The sequence below is a fragment of the Lampetra planeri genome, chromosome 2 (genome assembly GCF_965212315.1).
Source record: "Lampetra planeri chromosome 2, kcLamPlan1.2.h2, whole genome shotgun sequence".
Lineage (NCBI taxonomy): Eukaryota > Metazoa > Chordata > Hyperoartia > Petromyzontiformes > Petromyzontidae > Lampetra > Lampetra planeri.
In genome coordinates, this window is record NC_136108.1 from 24,586,678 (window position 1) to 24,609,740 (window position 23,063).

The 23,063-nt window shown below is 48.2% G+C and overlaps 1 protein-coding gene across 1 annotated transcript in view; it reads right to left on the reverse strand.

The window, feature by feature from the left end:
• Positions 1-10,854: 10,854 nt before the first annotated feature.
• NPC1 (NPC intracellular cholesterol transporter 1) overlaps positions 10,855-23,063 on the reverse strand; it is a 78,894-nt gene continuing 66,685 nt past the window's right edge. The window contains exons 23-25 of the mRNA XM_078611326.1: positions 20,430-20,543; positions 17,411-17,573; positions 10,855-16,350 (exon numbers count right to left, since the gene is read on the reverse strand). Coding sequence (XP_078467452.1) covers positions 16,232-16,350; positions 17,411-17,573; positions 20,430-20,543 — 396 coding nt within the window. The 3' untranslated portion in view covers positions 10,855-16,231. The remainder of the gene's footprint in view (positions 16,351-17,410; positions 17,574-20,429; positions 20,544-23,063) is intronic.

Here is a 23,063-nt window from a genome sequence, read left to right on the forward strand (position 1 = left end):
AGTGGAAGATTCCATAGAGGCTAACCAGGATTGGTGGAATGTACCACGTGACCCGGGTATTAAATAGGGGTGGAGACGAACAACACGGGGTCAGAACGGGAACGAACGGAGGAGGAGGCCACGCGGGAGCGGGGCTCCAAGTTGCCACGTGGCTGCGCGTCTCTCTCTCTCTCTGTCCCTCTCACGCTGCCTGTCAGCAGCGTGAAGGATTCCAGAAGTTACCTCAACGACCTTTATTACATTGGTGTCAGAAGTATCTCTTGAGACCGTTTGGACGATTCTTCTAAAATGTCCAAGCACCTCAAGAAGAGAAACCCACCGGACCCTCCGTCGGAGGAAGAGGTTGAGGTGGAAGAGGACGAGCTGCTGGGAGCTGCGGGTCCTCTGCCTCCATCTGCTGCTCTCCCCGATGCCGCTCATCGCCGACAGGCTGGCGAAGTGACGTCTCCGACTGCGGACGAGGGGTGGCGTCGACTGGCGGAGCAGATTGAATCGCTCCGTGCGATTTTGCTGAATCTTGTGACGGCGGTCGCATCTTCAGCGGCCCTCGGTTGGCCGCTTGGAATTCAACCAAGGGCCGATGACCAAGATTTTCAGCGGGAAACGACGTCCGCCATTGCTCCTGCCGCGGAGGGAGTGGCCTCCATCTTGGGCGGGGCTTCTGCAATGAAGCCACCGGACGCCATCTTGGGTGGGGCTGCCGCCACGCGGCCGCCGGACGCCATTTTGACGGAGCCGCAAAATACGCGGGGAGCGGGATTGGAGATGCTCGAGGCTTCGGACATTCACCGCGGACATCGCCTTCCTCAAATCAAGGAATTTGTCGCCGGGGGCAACTGGAGTGCGTTCACATGGCGGTTCGAGTCAGCCTTTCGGTCGGTGCGATGGACGGAGGCGGAGGCGCTGGAGGCTCTGCCCACGCTATTGGATGATGTCTCTTTGGCAGTCTTCCGATCCATCCCGGCAAGCAAGAAGAAGACGCTACGTGACGCTTTCACGGAAATGGCGGAGTTCTACGAGCCGCCGATGGCGGCTACCAGAAAATTTATGAAACGTCATCGAGGAGCAGAGGAATCGCCCTTGGCTTACCGAGGGGCGCTGTTAGCGCTTGCCATGGCCGCCTACCCCGATTCGTCAGCCGATCTTCTGGATCCTCTCATCCTTTCCAGAATGATTGAGCTGGCCCAGGAACTAAACATCTCGTTGCCGGTGTGCGGCCACGAACCGCTTACGTCTCGATGGGCGGCGCGCTGCTTGGACGCCAAGTTCAACCTTAAACGCTGGGATCAGATGGCGGCATGGACGGGGGATCCTTGAATAGACGGTCCACCGTTGGGGTGGTCTCCACGTCGGGTCGTCCACGGCTCCAATGACTCCAGTGACGACGAGGTGATGGCTGCTGTTCCTCGCTGGGTCCCGAAACGCCGGCCGCGCGAGCAGCGTGATGGGGCCGGACGACCACGAGCAGGGACCGGTACGAGCGACCGCTGGGCGACGGCGGCCACGTGTTTTAAGTGTGGCCGATGGGGCCATTTCGCCCGGGATTGCCGCTGCCGACTTCAACCTTCTCAGCTCCCGTCGGGCCGGCTTCCATCTCCTCCACCGGACGCGGATCCATGGCACCCTCGGGCAAGTCGGCACATATCGGACACCCGGCAGGTCTTGTCACATCACCCATCCACTCGCACACATGTTTGCACTCCGGACGGGAATTGTGGTACACCTGTGTCGATGCCGCACTCTGCTACACAATGGAAAAAATTGGCCCGTAGGGTGGTAGCAGCCGCGTCGGGGTCCTCGACGGTACGGGGTACCATCGATTGTATCGATGTTCGTATTTTGGTGGACACTGGCGCGTCTGCTACCATCATTTCTGATGTTATTTTTCATCTCCTGTCCATTCCTACGTCACGGATCCGACCGGCTAACGATGCGTGAGTTTCTGCAAATGGGGGTAGCATGGGTATTTTGGTGCGAGTAAATGCTATAGGGAATATCACCGCGGAGGGACCAGTTTTGATCTCACGTTCATTGGCCGTCCCATGCCTATTGGGCACCGATTTCCTGCGCCGCATGCCAGTTAAAATACTCGTCGACCAAGGTTGCTTGGAAATGCCAGGGGGCCGTAGAATGTCGTTCCTGCCGTCCCTGCTGGGCCGTTCGCCCCCAGAAAATGCTGTTAACGCAATTGTGGCTGCCACGGTAGAAGTACCATCAGGCTCGCAAATGCTTATTCCGCTGCATTACGGAAAGCGATTGGAAGCTGCGGACGGTGCGACAAGTGTGCTGTTGTCCCCGTCGAATTCTGTGGCAAAATCCTTTTCCCTAGTAGCGGCTCAAACTATCGTTCGGCCTGGTCAGGCTCCGTTTATACAAGTGTTAAATGGGGGCCTGGACCGGGTCGTCGTCCCGGCTGGCTCGGTATTGGCTCACACCACTACCGATTTCACCAGCTTTGAGGGTGAACCACCCACAAAAATGGCCGCTGGCATGCCACGACCCGATCATTCAGACCATCGATGGATCACAGATTTGTGCGGGGAAAATACATCTTTGTCGGCCATGCAGCGGAGCGCCTTGCATTCATTATTATCGGAGTACGCTGACATTTTCAGTAAAAACGTTTTAGATCTGGGCCATACCTCGCTCTTGTCGCACCATATCGACACCGGTGCGGCGGGACCGATTTGTATGCACCCATATCGCATGAGCCCTGCAGAAAGGGAACACGTGCGTGGCGCGGTGGACGACATGTTGGCGGACGATATAATTTCGCCGTCCAACAGTCCTTGGGGCGCGCCGGTGGTGCTGGTTAAGAAGAAGGATGGTGGGACGAGGTTTTGTGTGGACTTCTGCCGATTGAATAAGATATCCGTGGCGGACGCATACCCCTTGCCACGGATGGACGACTCGTTGGATGCTTTGTCAGAGGCAAAATTTTTCTCCACCCTCGACTTGTCGTCTGGGTTTTGGCAGCTTCCCCTCGATGACGCGTCCAAACCAAAAACGGCGTTCCGCACGCCACAAGGCCTCTTTGAGTTTAACCGCCTACCTATGGGCTTGAATGCGGCACTGGCAACGTTCCAACGCCTGATGGAACTGGTGCTAGCGGGGCTGCAGTGGGAAACGTGCCTCATATATTTGGACGATATCATATTCAACCGCACGTTCGAAGAACACCTCCAACGACTGGAGACTGTCTTTCAGAGGATGCACTCGGCTGACCTAAAATTTAAACCAAAGAAGTGCCACCTTTTGCAACGGTCCGTCCACTACTTGGGACACATCGTCAGCTCAGACGGTGTGTCCACGGACCCTCAGAAAACGGCGTGTGTCCGAGAGTGGCCCACGCCCACTTCGGTGGGCGACGTACGGCGGTTTATAGGGTTCGCATCCTACTATCGCCGTTTTGTTAAGAACTTCGCGATGCTGGCCAAGCCGCTGCATGTTCTGATGGGGAAAAATCTGAGATTTAAATGGGGCCCGGAAGAGGAGCGCTCTTTTCAATCTCTTCGGGATCATTTGGCCACCGTGCCGATGCTCGACTACATGAACTTTTCCCAGCCGTTCATCCTTGACACGGATGCTAGCGATATCGGCATAGGTGCCGTTTTGTCGCAGCGGAAAGACGGGGGCGAGTGGTGGCATACGGCAGCAGGGTTCTGTCCCCTGCCGAGACGTGATATTGCGTGACGCGACGAGAACTGCTAGCAATCGTACATTTTGTTCGCCAGTACCGGCCGTACCTGTATGGATGGAAATTCCTCGTGTGCACTGACCACGCTGCCTTACAATATTCCTTGAAATTGGAACAACCGTCCGGTCAATTGGCTCGGTGGTTGGAGTCGTTACAGGAATTTTCCTTCAATATCACGTACCGCAAGGGTACCCGCCATGGCAACGCGGACGCTCTCTCCAGGTTGCCTCCGACTCCTCCCTGCGCCTGTTTGACGGGTACGCACCGCTGTGCGGCGCTGCCTACCTCGCCCTGTCCGGTTATGGGGGCGATGTCGAACGATGAAGCTCAGAATGTACCCGTTGGCACCGACGATACGCTGCATTTGCCGCACTAGGTGTGGCTACGTGAGCAGGAGGCTGATGCCTCTTTGGCTCCGCTGCGGGAACTAATCGGGAAACCGAGATCTCATTTGGCGGGATGGAAATGGCAGATGTTTCGGGGCCAGGCGGGATTGCTGATGTGTACGGATGGATTGTCTGACTGTTCACGCCTGGTTGTGCCGACATCCCTGCGCCACGACCTAGTCCGCGCTCTGCACGCCGACAAGCTGATGCACCTCGGCGTGCAGAAAACATTGGCCGCGTTGCAACAGGATTTCTTTTGGCCGGTATGACAGCAGATGTCACAAACTTTATCCGGTCATGCCATGATTGTGCAAAACGGAAACCGCCTCGTCAAAATTATATCCCTCCACTACGTTCGATCGAGGTGTCCCATATTAATGAGCTGGTTGCTCTGGACATCCTGGGCCCCTTCCCTCCATTGGCTAGGGGGAATAAATACCTCTTGGTCGGGGTCGAATATTTTTCTCGCTGGCCTATGGCCTGGCCTTTGCCTGACCAAACGGCCTCATCCATCACCAACGCTTTCTTGAATGGACACGTCATGGATAAAGGAGCACCCGAAGGGCTGCTCACGGATCAAGGACGTAACTTCTCCTCCAAATTGCTCAAAGACGTGTGCTCTGCGTTAGGTACAAAGAAAATCCGCACTTCCCCTTACCATCCGCAAACGGATGGCAAGGTGGAACGATTTAACCGCACCCTTTCGGCCATGCTTTGTCACATGGTGAGTGAAAAACAAACCGATTGGGACTTGCACATACTGGACGTCCTGGCGGCATACCGCATGGTTCCGTACGCGTCCACAGGATATTCACCATTTTTCCTGATGTATGGCCGTGATAATGTACCCCCGATTGATGTGCAACTTGGTGCAGCGGGGAAACAACCGTCCCCTTCCTTGCCTGACCATGTGCGGGACTCGCTTTAACGGGTTACGGAGGCGCGAGAGGCCGCCAGATGTGCGACGGCCCGTACGCAGGCAAGGAGCGAGAGGTATGCGCGTCGATCGCGAACTGACATGCCTTGGTCGGTGGGCGATATGGCATGGCTCCATTGCTCTCAGGTGCCAGTGGGTACGTCCCCTAAACTGCACAAGCCTTGGCGGGGGCCTGTGAGGCTGGTGGACATTCGGAATCCCCAGAGTGTTTGCATCCAGTACGGCCAACGTCGTTGGTATGTCAATTCGTCGCGGCTCAAGCCCTACGTTGACCCGCGTGCTGGCCCTTTATCTCCACTTGTTGACCTGCCGGGGTCTAGCGTGCCAAATGTGCCACTTGCCTCGCCGATTGAGCCGATTGATCCCCAGCGGGGCTGTGTTCTACCCTCCGCAGACGAGACCCCGGACGTTCCACCTCCAACGGGGCCTGTCCCAGATACAACGGAAACCGAAACTTTTTCATCTCCACGGCAAACACCTCCTGCTGAACAGTCGGCGAGGCAACCACGAACGAAGGGAGGAGAGGGTCCGGCGTCGCGTACGCGGTCGAAGTCTCTCCCGTTTCGCTAATACTGCTTGCCTTGCGGTCTGTCACCCTGGTGTTACTGCGCTCCAGGGACGCCCTAATGTATGTCTGTTGTTTTAATGTTTTACATTCCTCGGCGCGTTGACGCCTACTCCCCCTTACCTTGTTAATGCGTCTTAGACGCCCTAAGATTTATTCAAAGGGATTCGGCCTGTCACCCTTTTTCCCAGCTGAGACGGCTGACTTTTTACAGGTGGGGGGGGGGGGTGATGTAATGTGAGGTTATATCCGGGTCGTTGACGGATTACAACTCATCACGATGATTGGCTCTGCCGGTCCTGGTCCATAGCCAATGGGGGGAAGCCTAGGGGCGTGGCCCTGACGCAATGGAAAGGTGACAGCTGTAAGTAGAGGATTGGTTCTGCTGGCTTTGGCCACAGCCAATGGGGAGATGAGTCAGGGGCGTGGTTCCGGGAGCCTACGAGGGAGAGTGGAAGATTCCATAGAGGCTAACCAAGATTGGTGGAACGTACCACGTGACCCGGGTATTAAATAGGGGTGGAGACGAACAACACGGGGTCAGAACGGGAACGAACGGAGGAGGAGGCCACGCGGGAGCCAGGCTCCAAGTTGCCATGTGGCTGCGCGTCTCTCTCTCTCTCTGTCCCTCTCATGCTGCCTGTCAGCAGCGTGAAGGAATGCTGTAATGAAAAGTGAATAAAAGACCGAATTCCAGAAGTCGCCTCAACGACCTTTATTACACATGGAAGGGGCCGGTCGAGGTAGTGCGTGTCGTGCGGCCTCAATGTATACAGATCCGCTGGGGACGACATTTCTGGTATATTTACCCGTCGCGTCTGAAACCGTCCGTACACCTGCGCACTCCTAACACATGCACACTTAGCTCTAGCCGTGGTTGTGATGTGCCCGACAAGCTATTGAGTGCTTCAAATGCTCACGGGGATCGCCTGACACCTGTGCCTCTAACTACAGACGCTGCAGGACTAGCGTCGCCACCGGCTCCGTCCCCACAGGCACAGCCGGAGGCTGCACCTGATATGACGGGCCCAGCCACAAGGACAAGATCAAAGACCCTGCGATTTCGTTTACACCCCCGCTGACTCTCTCTCTCACCCCCCCCCCCCCCACACTGCGTGCCAATCGACACCACACAAACATATCGTTCATTTATTAAAACGTTGTATATTACATTAGTATAGGTGGGTTAGGGTATTTAATCGGGGTGATTCACTGGCTTTTGCGTTCTTGTTCAAAGGCAGCATTTTTATTTATTTTGTGTATGTTTGTTACTGTTACCTTGTTATTTGAGATTTGTTACAGCCGAGACGGCTGTGTGCTACGAGGGGAGGGATGATGTAGCGGCATTGTTACGCGCAACATGTGTACTACCTGCGTAGCAGTATTGTAGTATTGTATGGGTCACGTACACTCACCTCTAGTGGCGCCCTCAGTGTGTAGGGGGCGCAGGACAGCCAAGGGGGCTGTTGAGTGACAGGTGTAAGACCCACGACTACAATAACCGTTGACCAGGGGTGAGGGGGCCAGAGCCTACTGAGGGAGGGGGCTGGGGGGGGGCAACGGTCAGACCCAGACCCTCTCGAGAGAAGGCGGTTGAGAGAGAGGAGTATAAAAAGGGCAGCAGCTCTCCCAGCGTGAGTCAGTCCGCACTCACCTCAAGACCCGAAGACATCTAGATAGCGCCCTGGGACTTCCGACCCCCGGCCCTTGTCAGGGCTATGTCCGAATGGCCCAGTGGCGGCACCCGTTACCCTGGCAAGGTCGGGTGAGCATAGCCTCCCCTAGGTCCCTTAGCGGAGGAATTCCCGATAGCAGAGTATAGTGTGAGGGTACACTAAGTGTGAGGACGTATCCTCTAGGCCAGGGGTCGGCAACCAAAATAACAAGAAGAGCCATTTCTTTCCAATTCGGTACAAAATTCAGTATTTCAAGAGCCGCAATGCATCTGAGTACATACTGTACATACGTACATATTGTCAAGAAGCAGCCCGTAAAGAGCCGCATGCGGCTCCGGAGCCGTAGGTTGCCGACCCCTGCTCTAGGCTATCGGGTAGGAGAGGCCGTTACCTCTCCGTGTTAGGGACGCTCTTAGTCGTTAGAGCGAACAAACGATGTTGCCGCCTACTTTGTCAACACTACATTCGTTCACTCGTACCAGGAACGTAAGCCCATTGTAAACAAGGTTTGTGAATCCGCGAGCGTTTTCAAGAACGTAGCCCTCGCTGTGCGTTGACGTTGAACAAATGTCGACGACTATAACTAGTTTTTTGCGTTAGATCGCGTAAATATATAAATGTGTCGTTAAACCCGCCACCACCTGACACAGCCAACTAGTAAGGGCTATCACGTGAACAGAACATGCCAATTCGTCATTAGTACAGCACACCGGTGTGTTGGAGAGCCAAGCCACAACATTTACAATCTGAGTACGACGTTTCGTCAGTAATTACACCTAGCTTCATCAGGTGACAGACAGAATTAACGACACCTTTATATATTTACGCGATCTAACCCAAAAAACCTGTACTATGGATATTGGTCGAGAAAGCCTACGTGTTAAACTCCTTTCGACACGTGTGGGCGTGTTTGTGTTTATTGCCACGGGTCAGTCGACCCATGACACCTGTCTCTCCCGTGACCTGCCAGCGGGCGTTTGACACTTCACCTGGCCTCAACATGCACATAGCCTGGCACAAGCACCGTGGTGACATCACCGCCACTTAGTGGCGAATGGCGGTGGTTGTTGTTGCCATTTTTAAGTGTAAGTATGGCGTCTTCACTATTCTACCATCCTGGCATAAGAAGCGGGTTTCATAGATCGCCACTTCTCGCTTTCTCCATCTTCTTCTTTCAAGCACCTTCCCCCCGCCCCCCCGCCCCCCCGAGTTTAACGGCTGCGGCTCGTCAGCTTGCACACCCGTCGGCATGTGGCACCATTCCTGGGTGTTTTTTTTCCCTCGAACAGAGAATGGGGCACCAGGTTTCCTACTCTCCAGACACCTGCTGCACTTTCCGACTTCACGGACTTATTATTTTACTCCTCTCTTTTCATGCTTCGTCTCCGGGAGGGCTGGCTGCCCGCATCGCTTCTTCCTCCACCTCTTCTACCGTGACTGCATTTACCGATCCTTGATATTACCATCTCAGGCAGATTCTCTCTCGAATTTATCTTCGGGGAGTTTTTGTTGTTGTTGTTGAAATGGCATGTAAACCGCTCCTCCCATCGCACCCCGATGCCCAACTTTCTCCGTCACTCAGGTTTTCATCTCGGCTCTTGGATCGCTTTCACTCCGTCAAGCTCTCGCGCGCGTCTGACCAGGAGCCACCGCATCCGACAATGTCCGTACATTGCTCCCAGAGCTAGATTGGCTGCAGGTCGCCGAACGAACACATTGCAAGGTCGCGCTCGTTACACACAAAGTGCTTGCCACGAATGAACCACAATACCTTGCTGATCTCAATGAGCATAAACCATCACGTGAACTGCGGTCATCTTCACCGCAGCGTTTAGCTGGCCATCGAACAATGACGGTCAACCCATCACTCGCTTTCAGATGCGCTTCTGCGGAGGTCTAGAACGCTTCTTCCGATATTCAGAATCCGCTGGAACTATGCACTTTTAATTTATCCAGATTGAGAACTAATTTCCTTAGAACTGCTTTTTGTACTTAGTTTATTGTCCTTCCCCCTACACCTTCCACGTATGGTGCGAAATAAGTTCAACATACATACGGACATGACCAACCTGTAACACCAACTCATCTCCTTATTTTCACAAATCCCTTACTCTAAGGCATTCCTCCTGCAGATCGTCATCTTAAGGCCAATAGCTAATAGACTAAATGCCTTATTCACTCAAATGTTACGTGGAAAGACAAGGCCTTGTTCATTAATTTGAGGGAATTCGATTTTGGTCAGATTTACCAGCATATACATCCATAAGTTATTAAAATATTGGTTAACAAACATACCTTCTACGTATTCAATATATGAAATGTATAAACGTTTTTGTGTTGCAATTTTAATGGTATATACATTGAGTAATTGTGTTAACTTAATATTCCCGTGTTTTAAGAAATTACGAGGCGAAATAGTTCTTAGACCAACACCGCTTGCACGTCCAAAACCCTTCTTGCGGTTTTCCCACAAGTTCCCTGCGTGCGTCCTCTCTCCGCCCACCCATGCGCCACGCTGAGCAGCAGCAGCAGCGGCAGCAGCAGCGGCATTGTCGGTCCTCGAGGTTGCTCCCAAAGGAAAGCTGATGGATGCTGCTCACTTGCCGCGCCTGGCTCGTCACCAGGGCGACAGTCGCTAAGTCGGTTTCCTGCAAATAACCAATTTTGAGACGAGCCAATAACGTAATCACACCGTGTAGTTTAGAAATTACCGTGGCTACAAATACCACAAAGGCCAAAGCAATATAGAGGGCACAGTTACAGATGGTCGTGCAATATTCACGTAGTCATTGGAGCAGGCTCGAGCCCGAGCCTGCCTAAACGGATACAAGTGGGTGATGTCACCCACTTGTATTTGCTTTTAGAATGGGGTCCGTGATGTTTCCCCTTGACATGGACTTGCGTCTCGCAGTTGTGGACAACCGGTGGAGCTCTGATGGCCACGCAAAAGCTGTCACCCATTGTTCTTGAAATTATTGGATATCAATGAATATCAGTTATGGATTGAGTAGTATTACAGATATCTAATAGTTAAACACGTGGACTATCCCCCGAATAACTCTTACAGCCCGATTATATCGGAAGACTTAATATTGAGGGTTAACCCTAAGACGACCGCTCCCAATGATATTTGTGAATTATTTATATATGTGCGATCAGGCTGTAACGTTTCACAAACTCATAACGGTGCCGTGGATAATTATGGGTAAAGCCTACTGGACATCGGTGAAACCTACTGGACATCTGTGCAAAAGAGCTGTACAGCTCATCAGATTCCTACCAGCCTAAATAAAGGTTCTGAAAACAAAAGTGTGTATGTGTAATCCTTCGAATCAGTGTGTTGCCCTTTTAAACATTCAGACATTATTCCACAATGGAGGCATTTCATTTGTTGTGCAAACGTTAAGTGAACAGCTCCACTCATTTTGTTCCAGCAGCTGGTCTTCGCACTGCTTTTACGATGTCCGGAGTTATTCCATCTCCACCAGCAAATTTTCTTTTTTCCGTAATTTCGAACGGCAGCATTCACTTAAACGCAATATCTGAAATTTAATCTCTTTAAATTCATTCGTAATGAGGTAGATAAACACACGTTCGAGTTTAACGTTTATTTTCAAATGTTACAAAACCATGCGAATGAAATCATAAGTGGATACCATTTTAGTCACAGATGGAAATGTCTCTCAAACTGTATTCATGTCGATTTAAAGCTTTCGTGACTGCAGGAATTCATCCTCTTTGGGTCTTAGCACTTGAAAAATAAACATCGTTTTCAGTGCCAAAACACACAAATTGTGGTAATAAGACTTACATTGGCACATATACACAAGTATAACTACATATTGCCTTCACAAATCATAGTAGTTCCACACAGTTGTTTCCCAGCGACTATATGAAGCACTTTGGATGGATTTGTTGCCAAAAGGAAATCTCCATAATGCACGTTAATTGGATTCTCTCGGAGAAAAAAACCCACCCCATGGCATTGACACACAAAAATGATAACCAATTTCAGAATTGTGCTTCTTAGCAGCCCTGATCATTACAAATTTACGACAACCCGAGACTATGAACGCGGACAGGATGCACGGAAAAATCGCATTCATAAATAACACCGTGGCCTTCAAAGGAAATGTGCAGGCAATGGCTATTCTTCACAGCACATTCATAAGGCCAGGGGTTATTTAAGGGGTTTGGCTGTTTCTCAATAGCTACTATTCACACCCGTCTAAGGCGAGTTAATCAGGAAACATTTTAAAAGTTAATTCTCAGAGAGCCCCACGGTGTCAAGAGCAGGCCCCAACTCTTACCCTCTCCCATCTATTAATGAGCTATGAAGGGCAATTGCCAAAAGCCCAACGCCTATTATGTATACACATGCACGATCATTTTTAAGGCAAGTGTCATTGACAGATGCGTCGAGTCCTTTGTTATTTGTAGCGTACTGCCAACGCAGTATCACCAACAACGTGTGTACAGAAATAGGTAAAAGTGATGTAAACTACATTCAAATATTAAATCAAGGAAAAATCAACTTCTACTTTAACAATATCCACATGGGACACTTTGTAACCATGGCTGGGGAAAGACGCGAGGTTGAGGTTGTGGGTAAGCAGCCCGTGTCACCACTACATAGGCACTGTACAATGGGGACGACTCAACGGTGAATGGGATCAGCAGCTGCGATTTCCAGCGGGCCACGGTGGTACCAGCATTGCTCTTACACATTCCCGAGGTGTTCTATTTTATTATTTAAGTGCTCGGTAATGGCGTTTACTTCACAATAAACCTAAATTTTTACAAAAAACTACGCCATTTTTTGCAAAATGTCTGTAGTCATGACCACTAACCAGCAGCGAGTTTCTGACCACGTATTTTCTGTAGCGCTGCTAAGCTTGGCTTGGAAGTTGGGATTATTGGCGTAAGGCACTACTACTATCCGTAATAACGTCTGTTATCGTATTTTATATTTCTATAATGCTATGAACAGTTATATGAAAATTGCGCGTATAAAACAAGGCGAGATAATAGATTTGCCGTGTAAAACCAATTCCCTGATCGATGTTCTGCACTGTTCAGGCTGAACGTAAGCACTGCAGCAAACAGCATCCTGCCCCATGGGCCACAGTAAACAAGAACAATGTGTGTATGTTACAGTAAAATGAAAACTGTAAATACAAATTTAAAACAGACAAGCGCCCTTTAACTTGGTAAAAACTAAGTACTGTAATATTAAGGTCCCAACTGAAACCCAAGCGAACTGACATCCTGAGCTGTACGAAGTTGCTTGAGGTGCGTGTTGTGAAGCTGATCAACGCAATAGGACAACAAACCCAGAGCATTAATTTCCAACGTGAACTGCCGAGATGTGCGCTTCAGGAGTATTATGCTTGTGTCCACAGATTGCTGCCACAACAACATTGCAGGAAACACAGCGATTATTTACAATGCACGAGGCACTTTTTATTAAACAAAACTGCCACAATATCCTAAATCAGAATCGGAGGGTGTATGCACAGTTGTCATTAGAATGTCCTCATGGCCAAAACGGCTCCGCTTCAATGAAATTAAACTTTTCACGCAGGGCGGTGAGATGCATATTGCGATGCTGGCACGGGAATCTGTTAGTCGCTCAACTGCTAAATCTCGCACGGAAAATTATAGAAGCAATTCTACCTCTGTCTCGCCTAGCGATTTGACATGATGCGTACATACCTTGGCAAAGGGTGTAAGGCTCCTTGCCAGGCATGTAGGCTCCTCCACCCTCCTGCAATCGTATGTGGGTTAGTCCCATGACAAAAGCCTCCATTGCGCTGACCATTTAGTCCCAATGCTCGGTGCTTTACAGACGTGCCGATAGCGCAAATATCCATTCAGAATGCAGATCCCCAGCAGCACAACTAGGCAACACCCCCCACAAGTCGTCGGATGCCGCTTGAAGCGAAGAAGAAACCGTCGAGTCGTGCAATGTCGTCCCATGACCGAAACGTGGCGAGTACAGCGTAAATGCAAAGGTGTTTCTCGCCCCCCCCTATGATTAAAATAAAGAGTAGCTAAGGGATGGGGGGGGGTCAATTCAGCCACGGGAACAATTTATTTTTACGATTCGCTTAAGACCACTTCACATAAGATGAAGCTGTCAAGTGCTGTAATACAAAAGTATTGGCGCCTATGCAGTGTGTGCTGGCACAAGCCGAGTGTGATCAGAAATGATCAATCACAACAAAAATAAAAGATTTTAGCAATTTACCATTTCAGTATTTACATCTAAACTAGTTTTAATGGTAATGTCTCCCCAACATGAAACACAGGAATGCATTATTAAACGAAAATCCAACACCGCCTTCACCGCTTCCTTGGCCACACAAAAAATGGTTACAAATCCCTTCAATGAACCCCTCGGATTCTCTGGAATATCACAAACGGATGACGACCGTTCACAACCAACCATTCACAACTACCTTCATAATGCAGAAAAAATAAATATCATTCGGTATATTCTAGGTTTAATTGTAAAATGTTCGTTTCAATTTGCTATGTTGGTTATTGTGCAATTACCAGTTAACTATCAACCAGCAGTCCCTTCAATGGCTTGGTTAAGCTGTGGCTGTAGAACCCACAAAGACAACGCACAAACCCCAGTGACAGGGCAATGAACACTGATGCATTTGCATGTCCGCTACATTGACTTGCAGCATTACCTAAACACACGCAATGGCACGTCTCTTTAAGAGCCAATATAATTCATGTAGATTAAATGCATCTGCAGAGCAACATCAATTAACTTCATTCCATTACAAGCCTGGGTATAGGAAATTCCAGTGTTGTTTTCATGTTGTATATATTGCATATATTGCCTGAATACCAGTGGAGTTGTTTGTGAACAAGGAAGCAAGGTACAACAGTTCATCACCCGCAAGCCATGCTGATAAGCAAGGAAAATGTGGTTAAAATGTACTAGAACACTTGCACTTAAACTGTGCGATACACCAAACTACCGCTTCGCTGTAACTCAATTGCACGGGGAGTTAAACGCACGTGCCGATTTATCTTCGTGGGTGTTGTTCATATTTCTGTAACCATCCACTACCCTGACCCCACACTATCCCGACGTATCTATCCTCTTCTCCTCGACCCTCCTCTGCACCCTCCCTCATAAGCAGATGCCTTCCCACCTGTTCTCTTTTGAACAATGAACCACAAGCACACCTTTGTGTCGAATCTACCGTAAGTAAGCAATTGCAATTAATTGACTTTGTGATGTATGCATCCAGTTCGCGTGCAGTTTTCTAAAAGCAAGTTAGTGCACCACAGTATTTTAACCCATAACGAGAAGCTCCACAATACTTGATAGCAACTTTGACCATTTTTCATTCAATCTATCTCGGGCAGTTTTCAACAACAAAAATACACTTTGCAATCTTCCAATAAACAACTATGTGTGAATTAGCGCCAGTGAATAGCTATGTTATTGAGGAGGCACAGCTACAACACGTGGAATACAATTTACTTGCTGTTCAACAATTATACAAGCGTGTGTTTAAATGTGCACCCGAAGTTATTTCACCACATGCTAATATTGCAAAGGAATGCAGTTAAATTTAAATGAGCCTCAAACGTTAGGGAGGAAAATTTAGAGTATTTTAGGAGGTAATCAAGATGTATATCAAGGATTCGCAAACAAACAATCGGCGCTTCTCAAATTATTGGACGCTCTCCTCGCTCGTTGCGGAATTCAGGAATCTCAAACGTACGCAAGAGCGACCGAGCCCAGGTTTGAAAGCTAATATAATCTCTGGATTCAGATCGATTACATTTGCCAATATTAATAAATAACAACCACTTTTGAGATGAACTTTGCACATAACTTAATAAAGTCTGCAATGCTCAACATGTCTCCAGTCATTGCATGTTAAGACGAATACGAACGTGAAGTGGATCAAAACACCTCGTGCCCTCTTAACATTAACCGAGTATCAATTATGCAATTTTAACAAACTGCTTTAAATTAGCAGCAATCACAATCAGCATGATTAAGTATGGGGAAGGGGGAGGCTGGGATGGCCTTCCACAAGCGGCTTTCCTCTTAAAGATTTAAAACTGGATTTCAGGATAAATGAAACTTTCAAGTTCGAGCCTATTCAGCATTTAACATAAACTTGTTTTGTCTTATTGCCAGACGTGTAACTTGTCCACAACGCTACACTAACAGTAGCTCAATGGCACTGCCGCATTGTTCTTCATCGTCTTAAGATATCCACAGTGCACAGAAAAGAAACACGAGTTAGGCGTAGCCATTCAAAATGACAACTTCAGTACACGGGTGGGTTTTGCATTTCCTCACGTTCCAATGTCTTCACAATGCTATCATCGCCTCCTATGTCAGCAGTTCTCCTGCTGTGTTTGTTTCACCTGATGACGGTTGCTTGTGTTGCGATCGAAACGTTGTGATCAATTAATTTTCTATCTATGTGACTTAATAGTTTTATCATTCATTTTGAAACTATATTTTTACTGTACTTCTCCAGCGTGCATTAGCTATCGGGATCATTTGTATTTAAGTGCATAAATGTAAGCTTTAAAATGTGTTGCAAAACTTTATTTAAACGGTAAAATGTTGTAATAACTTACATGTGAATAATGCAGAGACTCAGCGTGCACATGCACAACAAAGTCTACCCAGTGCCTGCGTGCAGGGCATGAGAATTGTGGACAGGCGTAGACTGTAATGCACATCCAATTATGTGTAATTTGCGAGTGAGAAGTCAGTTTGCGTGCTTTAGATCTGTTGCTTAATGTTATCGGTCATACGCACCCCCATGCGCGTACAACTTGATTTTCAGTTTTCACCCATCCGAGTGTCACAGTGTGTCGCGTGCATGCCTGTCTGTGTGAAGCATCTGCCTGTGGGGCCACCACACGTTTGTGCATGTTTCCAGCCGTCTCTGTGTGTGTGCAAGGCTCCAGGCATTAATACCACCCTCCTACGGAGAAGCGAGTCCGAACGGAGGAGCCTGCCAGGGACTCCCTCTCGGTGCCCTTCCTCCTCTCCAGAGCAGCCAACACTTTGGCCTTGTTCACCGGCGCACCTGTCGACGGGACAACATGGTGGCCGCCACACACAGCATTGGGATTCAAAAGAAAACCGTTAAATCACGTCGGCTAAAATCACGTTTACATTGCACCTTACAACACAACGACGTGCCAAATGCTCTATGCTGTGCAATGTCCTTGTTGTAGACGGGTATTCATACCTCGAATATTGAGAGCTCATCATAACTAAACGACGAGGATCTTCCTATGCGCACGAGTCACATTGCATCATTGCATGGGCATAGGAACACTCGTAGCCTCCTCTCTCTAATGTACGTCCATCATCATTGTCAGCCATGATCAATCCACAGCTGGATAAGGTAATTCCAAACTAGTCACTACTATCTTTTGAGGTCCTGCTATGGTACCATTCATCGAGCTGCTTTCATTGCTCCACGGATACTTTTCCCTCCTTTGACTGCCACTCCCAAAGTTAGTCTCAACTGCTGGCCGCAAACCCTCATATAGCTACGTAGTTCTGTTCAAGTGCATTTATTGTGTTGGTGTAAGTTATTTTGACAAGACCTCACATTTCGCTCTGGATAGGCCTTCAACGTGGAGTTGACAAATACGGAGGGCTGGGCCAGTGATCTTCGATGAATGGTCCAAGAAATTACCTTTGGTTGACATATTTGGGCTTTCATGCTTTTCAGATAATTGGGAACCGGTTTAACCTGTTGTTAAACCAGGTTCCCGAGTTTTGTTCCGCACTTATTTTGACTAAATTCCAGTTCCGATAATCATGACTACCAGTTTGACAGGGCATGTGACGACCATTGCAGAGTGGGTGGGAAAGTGTTGCCCCCTGCTTCGTCGAACAAAGAGCACTTGAAGGGATCCTAGAGGCAGTTCTGTGACATACACTTCTGTGGGCCGTTGTCCAACACAGAGAGTGGTAGCAGCACTGCTTCGTCTCATCACATGACTCCCGAGGACACAATCAGAATAAAATTTGGGATAGGAAAAAAACTGCACAAAATGTTTCAAGAAGGCAATTAGTTGTGTGTTAACTTTTGTGTTAATGATCTAAAAATAAGTCATTGGAGCATGGCGTACCAACATAGCTGAGCAAGACGGGCAGGAATATAAGTCCGTGAGCTGCCCCCAGCAGCACCATGGAGAGGTACATGCGGAAATAGAAGATCTTGAATATCTGCGACTTGGAGAAGGCCAGCACCACAATCCCACCAAACTTTGTCAACGTGATGCCGCTGAACACCTTCAAAGAGCACAAGAAACAAACAAATATTACCACACCCATTGTTATACGCGCACTGAATGATAAATAAGACATTTACCACACTGCAAGATCTAAAAGGAATTTAAGTCGATAGGTCACTCTGGCCAATACCATTGACGCCACCACACCTCAAAAGGTAAGCAAGTTATTTATTTACCTTTCCTACACATTGCACTCCTTTCGTGCTTTTGTATTGTTTGTTGTTGTAGGGTTCTGACCTGCCCCTATTGAACATCTGTGAAACAGAGCTTTATAGTTCTTTGGTTCTTTCGGTAAAGTCACGTATAAAGATAAAATAATAAATTAAATAATAGCGTACTACGACCTTTCGATTGCAACACAAGCAATCATCATCAGGTATAAAATAAATAGCAACAAAAATCTAACGAGAAAACTATAGACAGACATATAAGCAGACAGATATCACAAAGATACACAGAGAGAGAACACGTATCGGCACAAAGAGAGGGATCGTCTCTGTGATGAGGCCTTAAATATAGAGAGGGGGCGGGGGCGGAGAGAGGGAGGGGGCAGAGAAAAAATTAGCATGTCAATGAGTGGACGACGACGTGGTACGGTACGCCAGCTTGAAAATTAGGAGAAAGACACACTAAAATTAAATAACCTAGTAAAATATCGAAATGTAATGCAACAGAGAGTCGGTCAACACACAATTAACGCATAGCCTGGTTGATTACGTATTTCAAAGATTGCTAAGTTAGAATTTAAGTGTGAAAATTCCAAAGAGAGGACACAGGCAGAGAGAGAAAACAAAAAACCAGAGAGAGAGAGAAAAAAGATAAGCTTAAAACTTCCCCATAGAAGTGAACATCTGTGAAACAGAGCTTTATAGTTCTTTGGTTCTTTCGGTAAAGTCACGTATAAAGATAAAATAATAAATTAAATAATAGCATTACTACGGCGTTTCGATTGCAACACAAGCAATCATCATCATTTCGATATTTTACTAGGTTATTTAATTTTAGTGTGTCTTTCTCCTAATTTTCAAGCTTGCGTACCGTACCACGTTGTCGTCCACTCTCTCGGGTTTTTTGTTTTTTCTCTCTGCCTGTGTCCTCTCTTTGGAATTTTCACACTTAAATTCTAACTTAGCAATCTTTGAAATACGTAATCAACCAGGCTATGCGTTAATTGTGTGTTGACCGACTCTCTGTGTTGCATTACATTACATTTCGATATTTTACTAGGTTATTTAATTTTAGTGTGTCTTTCTCCTAATTTTCAAGCTGGCGTACCGTACGTCGTCGTCCACTCATTGACATGCTAATTTTTTCTCTGCCCCCTCCCTCTCTCCGCCCCCGCCCCCTCTCTATATTTAAGGCCTCGTCACAGAGACGATCCCTCTCTTTGTGCCGATACGTGTTCTCTCTCTGTGTATCTTTGTGATATCTGTCTGTCTATAGTTTTCTGGTTAGATTTTTGTTGCTATTTATTTTATACCTGATGATGATTGCTTGTGTTGCAATCGAAACGTCGTAGTATGCTATTATTTAATTTATTATTTTATCTTTATACGTGACTTTACCGAAAGAACCATAGAATAATTCCTGCAGTCACGAAAGCTCCAAAATTAAGAGAGCTTTATAGCTCATCAGATTCCTCCACTATAAATACATATTCTGATTCACTGGCTTTCTTCCTTTGGCCACACAGCCAAGATCTTCTTTGATACAATCCCACAACTTGGCTTTCGGTCTCCCGCTTGATTGTCACCCTTTGTGTGTCCGTCTTGAAACCAATCTCGGCTCCACATTCACGACTCATAGTTTCACCTGCAATAACTATGCGAGAACCACTCTTCTTAAGCTGCTCAACTTGAGGCCCTACTATCCTGGCTTCAGTGCATACAAACTGCCCATAGTTGCCATGCTATAGCCTACAAACCCGCATCATCTATATATTCCAAAGTTTATCATGTATATTTTCATTAGATTCCTAATGTACTAATCAAATATATATTATTCACAGTAGGGCACAACACTGATGAAAAGTGGGTGACAAACACCCTTCTTAAATCCCATCTTTACCTCCAATCGTTCTGTTCGATGCCTCTAAACTAGCATAGGCCTCTGCAGCAGGAGTGTCAGCAATTTTGCATTGTGGGATGGTGGTGAAACTGTTTAATGCCACTGTATGTTCGTTTCAATTAATCGTTGTTCACGAAGCAGTCGGTTTGTAATTTCCAAAGACACCGACATTTTGTATTGCGTGGCAAGTGTGGGTATGGACAGTACGCCATGTATACCAACGTGAGACAGGAATATAAGTACAGGTACATATGAATAGTTCTTAATGAAGAAAGGCAGTGATGCAGTGATTCTATAGACAGACAATCCCTTTTGGTGCTTCTATTGTACTCTTGTTACATGCGATGGCGTACATGGCATTGCGAACCCATCCTCGTGGGTTACAAAGTAAACCCTCTGGCGACCTGTCACTCAGCAGAGCACGGACAGGCAGCTAAACAATCCTTCCCCATTTCTACTGAGCGGAGTGAAGAGCAGGCTATAACCAAATTACCGGGAATGTGCCCCATCTCATCACATCTCACAAGCTAAGCAGACCACCTTGCATAACAAGTGTGTCCCGCTGCTGTAGGACATGGTGGGCAGAAGGCAGTGCAACAAAACTTGCTATTGTACTGTACTTGTGTGCTCCCAGATCTGTTCCCCGCCTTCACTGACCAGCAGTGACCGACGTGGAAAAGTGTGGTTAAATGACCTACGCAACATTCACGGCAGTGGATAGACAAACGCGCCGTGAACGCGTGCACACATGCTTGTGTATAACGACACAGTGCGAGGACATACGTACCGAGCTACCCATGTAAGCCAGAGCCTCCTTGGCGCGCAGTGCACGGGTGGGCTGAGTGCTGACTGAGAACGCACGCACGATGTGACTGCAGAACTCCACCGATATCCCCACACACTACAGTGAACACATACACACACAAAGGTCTCACTCAGAGGATTCTGACCCTGTTTCATTGTGACATCGACAAAGACATTTCATAAAATGCATTCGAATTCAGAGTTTTTAAAAGCAAGCAACTTACTGTAAACTATTTGTCCATCTTGTGAACTCAATGCTATCTAAAAGCCTTTAATGTTTATATTTATAAAAGTTGACGTTTTTAAACAAGTTACTTTCCACTCTCCCATCTCTCCCCAACAATGCCTTAACCAAACAATGCCTTACCCACATTATATACAGCCTTTTGTCAGTCCACTGCTGGATCAAGGCTTTCCTATGCAGTCAATCTTTAGGATTGTTTGACCATAATTTACCAATGAACCACAATATCTCATCAAGGAGCATAAAACAACACGCAAACTCTGGTCATCCTCGCAGCAGCGGCTTTTGGATAACCATCGAGTAAAGATGGTCACTGCATCGCGCGCTTTCAAATGCGCTTCTGCGACCGTCTGGAAACGCTCTTCCTTCCGATATTAGAAAACAACTGGAGCTATGCACTTTTCAATCTAGATTGAATACTCATTTCTTTAAGAACTGCTCATTGTGTTTAGTTTGTTGTCCTTACCCGCACCTCTAATTACGGTGCGAAAAAGTAAAAAAACAGGTATGTAAAATGCAGGGGTGGTGGAGGAACACGACAGGTTTAGATTTAACTCACGAACCGGTGTCAGCCGTGGCTGGGAATCAAATTGGGTCACTTGGTTGGCAGTGCAATGCGCGGACCGTTGTGCCACCACTCCACCCACGTCCACATTACAAACATTTCTTGGCAGTTTAACATATTAAAGTCAATTACATTTGGGTGAATTTAGCACTCGCCAGTCTATTCCATGCCATTTCAAATGAAGGGTTCACCACTGTGATTTTTTATGATTTTCTCTCGGCATGAGAACAAAAAATGTAATCCATATTTTGCGTGGCGTTAAACAATAATAAAAATCCTATTTTCTTTTAACGAAATGCTTGCAAATTGAGGAGGAAGTTTAAAGTTACTTATTTGTTTAGAGATGTGCCCAGAAAAAGACGAAGCTTGAACACACGGACCGGAGTGGTCAACTTTAATGATGGAGTGGCAGCCAAAGAAGCAGGAACATGCCCGCGGAGGATGGCGACCTCAGAGGTGGAACGACGAGGGGGGCTCTGTGCAGGCGCTGGGCCAGGGGTCGGTAAACCTGCATCTCCGTAGCCGCATGCGGTTCTTAAGGACTCTTTCATGACATTATTTACCAAGGACCACCGCCTCGTATTCACCACGTGCATTGCGGCTCTTGAAATAAAGTTTTTTTTACCGAATTTGAAAAGAATGGCTTTTCTAGTTGTTTCGGTTGCCGACCCCTGCGCTAGGCAGACCGCTGCATTGCGAGACTGAGAAAGGGCAACGCCTTGGGGAGGTTTCACCCAGCAGCGATTAAAATCCTGCCGGATTATGGCTACTCAATAGGGAAGTGAATATCTGTTACTATTGTAGTAAGTTGCAAGAGGCTTGGACGACGGGGTCGGAGGCACACTTATTTATTAATACCAACTTGTGTACAGTAACGGGTACACACAGCACATGAAGGGGTATCGTCCCCTTCACTCGTCTAACAGGGAGACACAACGTCTAACCCCGCTAACCTACGCCCGAGTCCTCCACTACGGAGCTAGGGGAGGCTACCTATCCCAGCCCTGGTCAAGCTGGGATCCCGGCACCCTGAGTCCCCAGACCGGCTCTTATAAGAACGTCAGTCTGCGCTCTCGGGGCCACGCCACCGGCTTGCCCTGGTCGGCCCTGACAAGGACAGCGAGCCAGGGGAGCTCCGGGGCCTATTCTAGCTGGTCTTCACTCTTCGCTGGTTAAAGCTAACACTCGACCTCGAGCCCTCCGGCTCAGCACCTTTTATAGCACTCAGCCCCCGGGAGGGGCCCGTGGGGGATGCAGGTGCGGACGTCGGTGTGAGCACCTCCTCTGTGTACGGCCCTAACCACGCCCCTTGTGTTTGTTACCCATCCGTGCCCATACATCTACACAATTACACCTCTACATCACCCCCCCCTGTACAGCTTGCAGCCGTCCCCGGCTGCAACAAAATCACAATAAAGGTGCATCCCCCCCCAAACCCGTGTGTGCCTCGCGTAATTTTAACAAGAACAACAATAACAACAGGAAACAGAAAAAAAACAACCCGACGCACCCCCCTGAATAAATACCCCATTCCGCAAAACCAACATATATACACGCACTCCGGACGCCCCCCCTTCTTCCGCAAGGGCCCCCCAACGGCCGACCTAACAAAAGTCTGCGCGTTTTGGCGCGCGTTCTCGTGGCGGGCCCGTCACAAGGGTCCGCCCCGGCTCGCCCAGTGGCGGGTGTCGACAGTCCGGGTGCGAGAGTGTCTTGTTTCGCTGCTGAGTGACCCCCGACCCCCCCGGGAGGGGTTGGCGGTCGTGGACCCGTCACTCCTGGTGCACCTGGAGATGGAACAGTCGGTG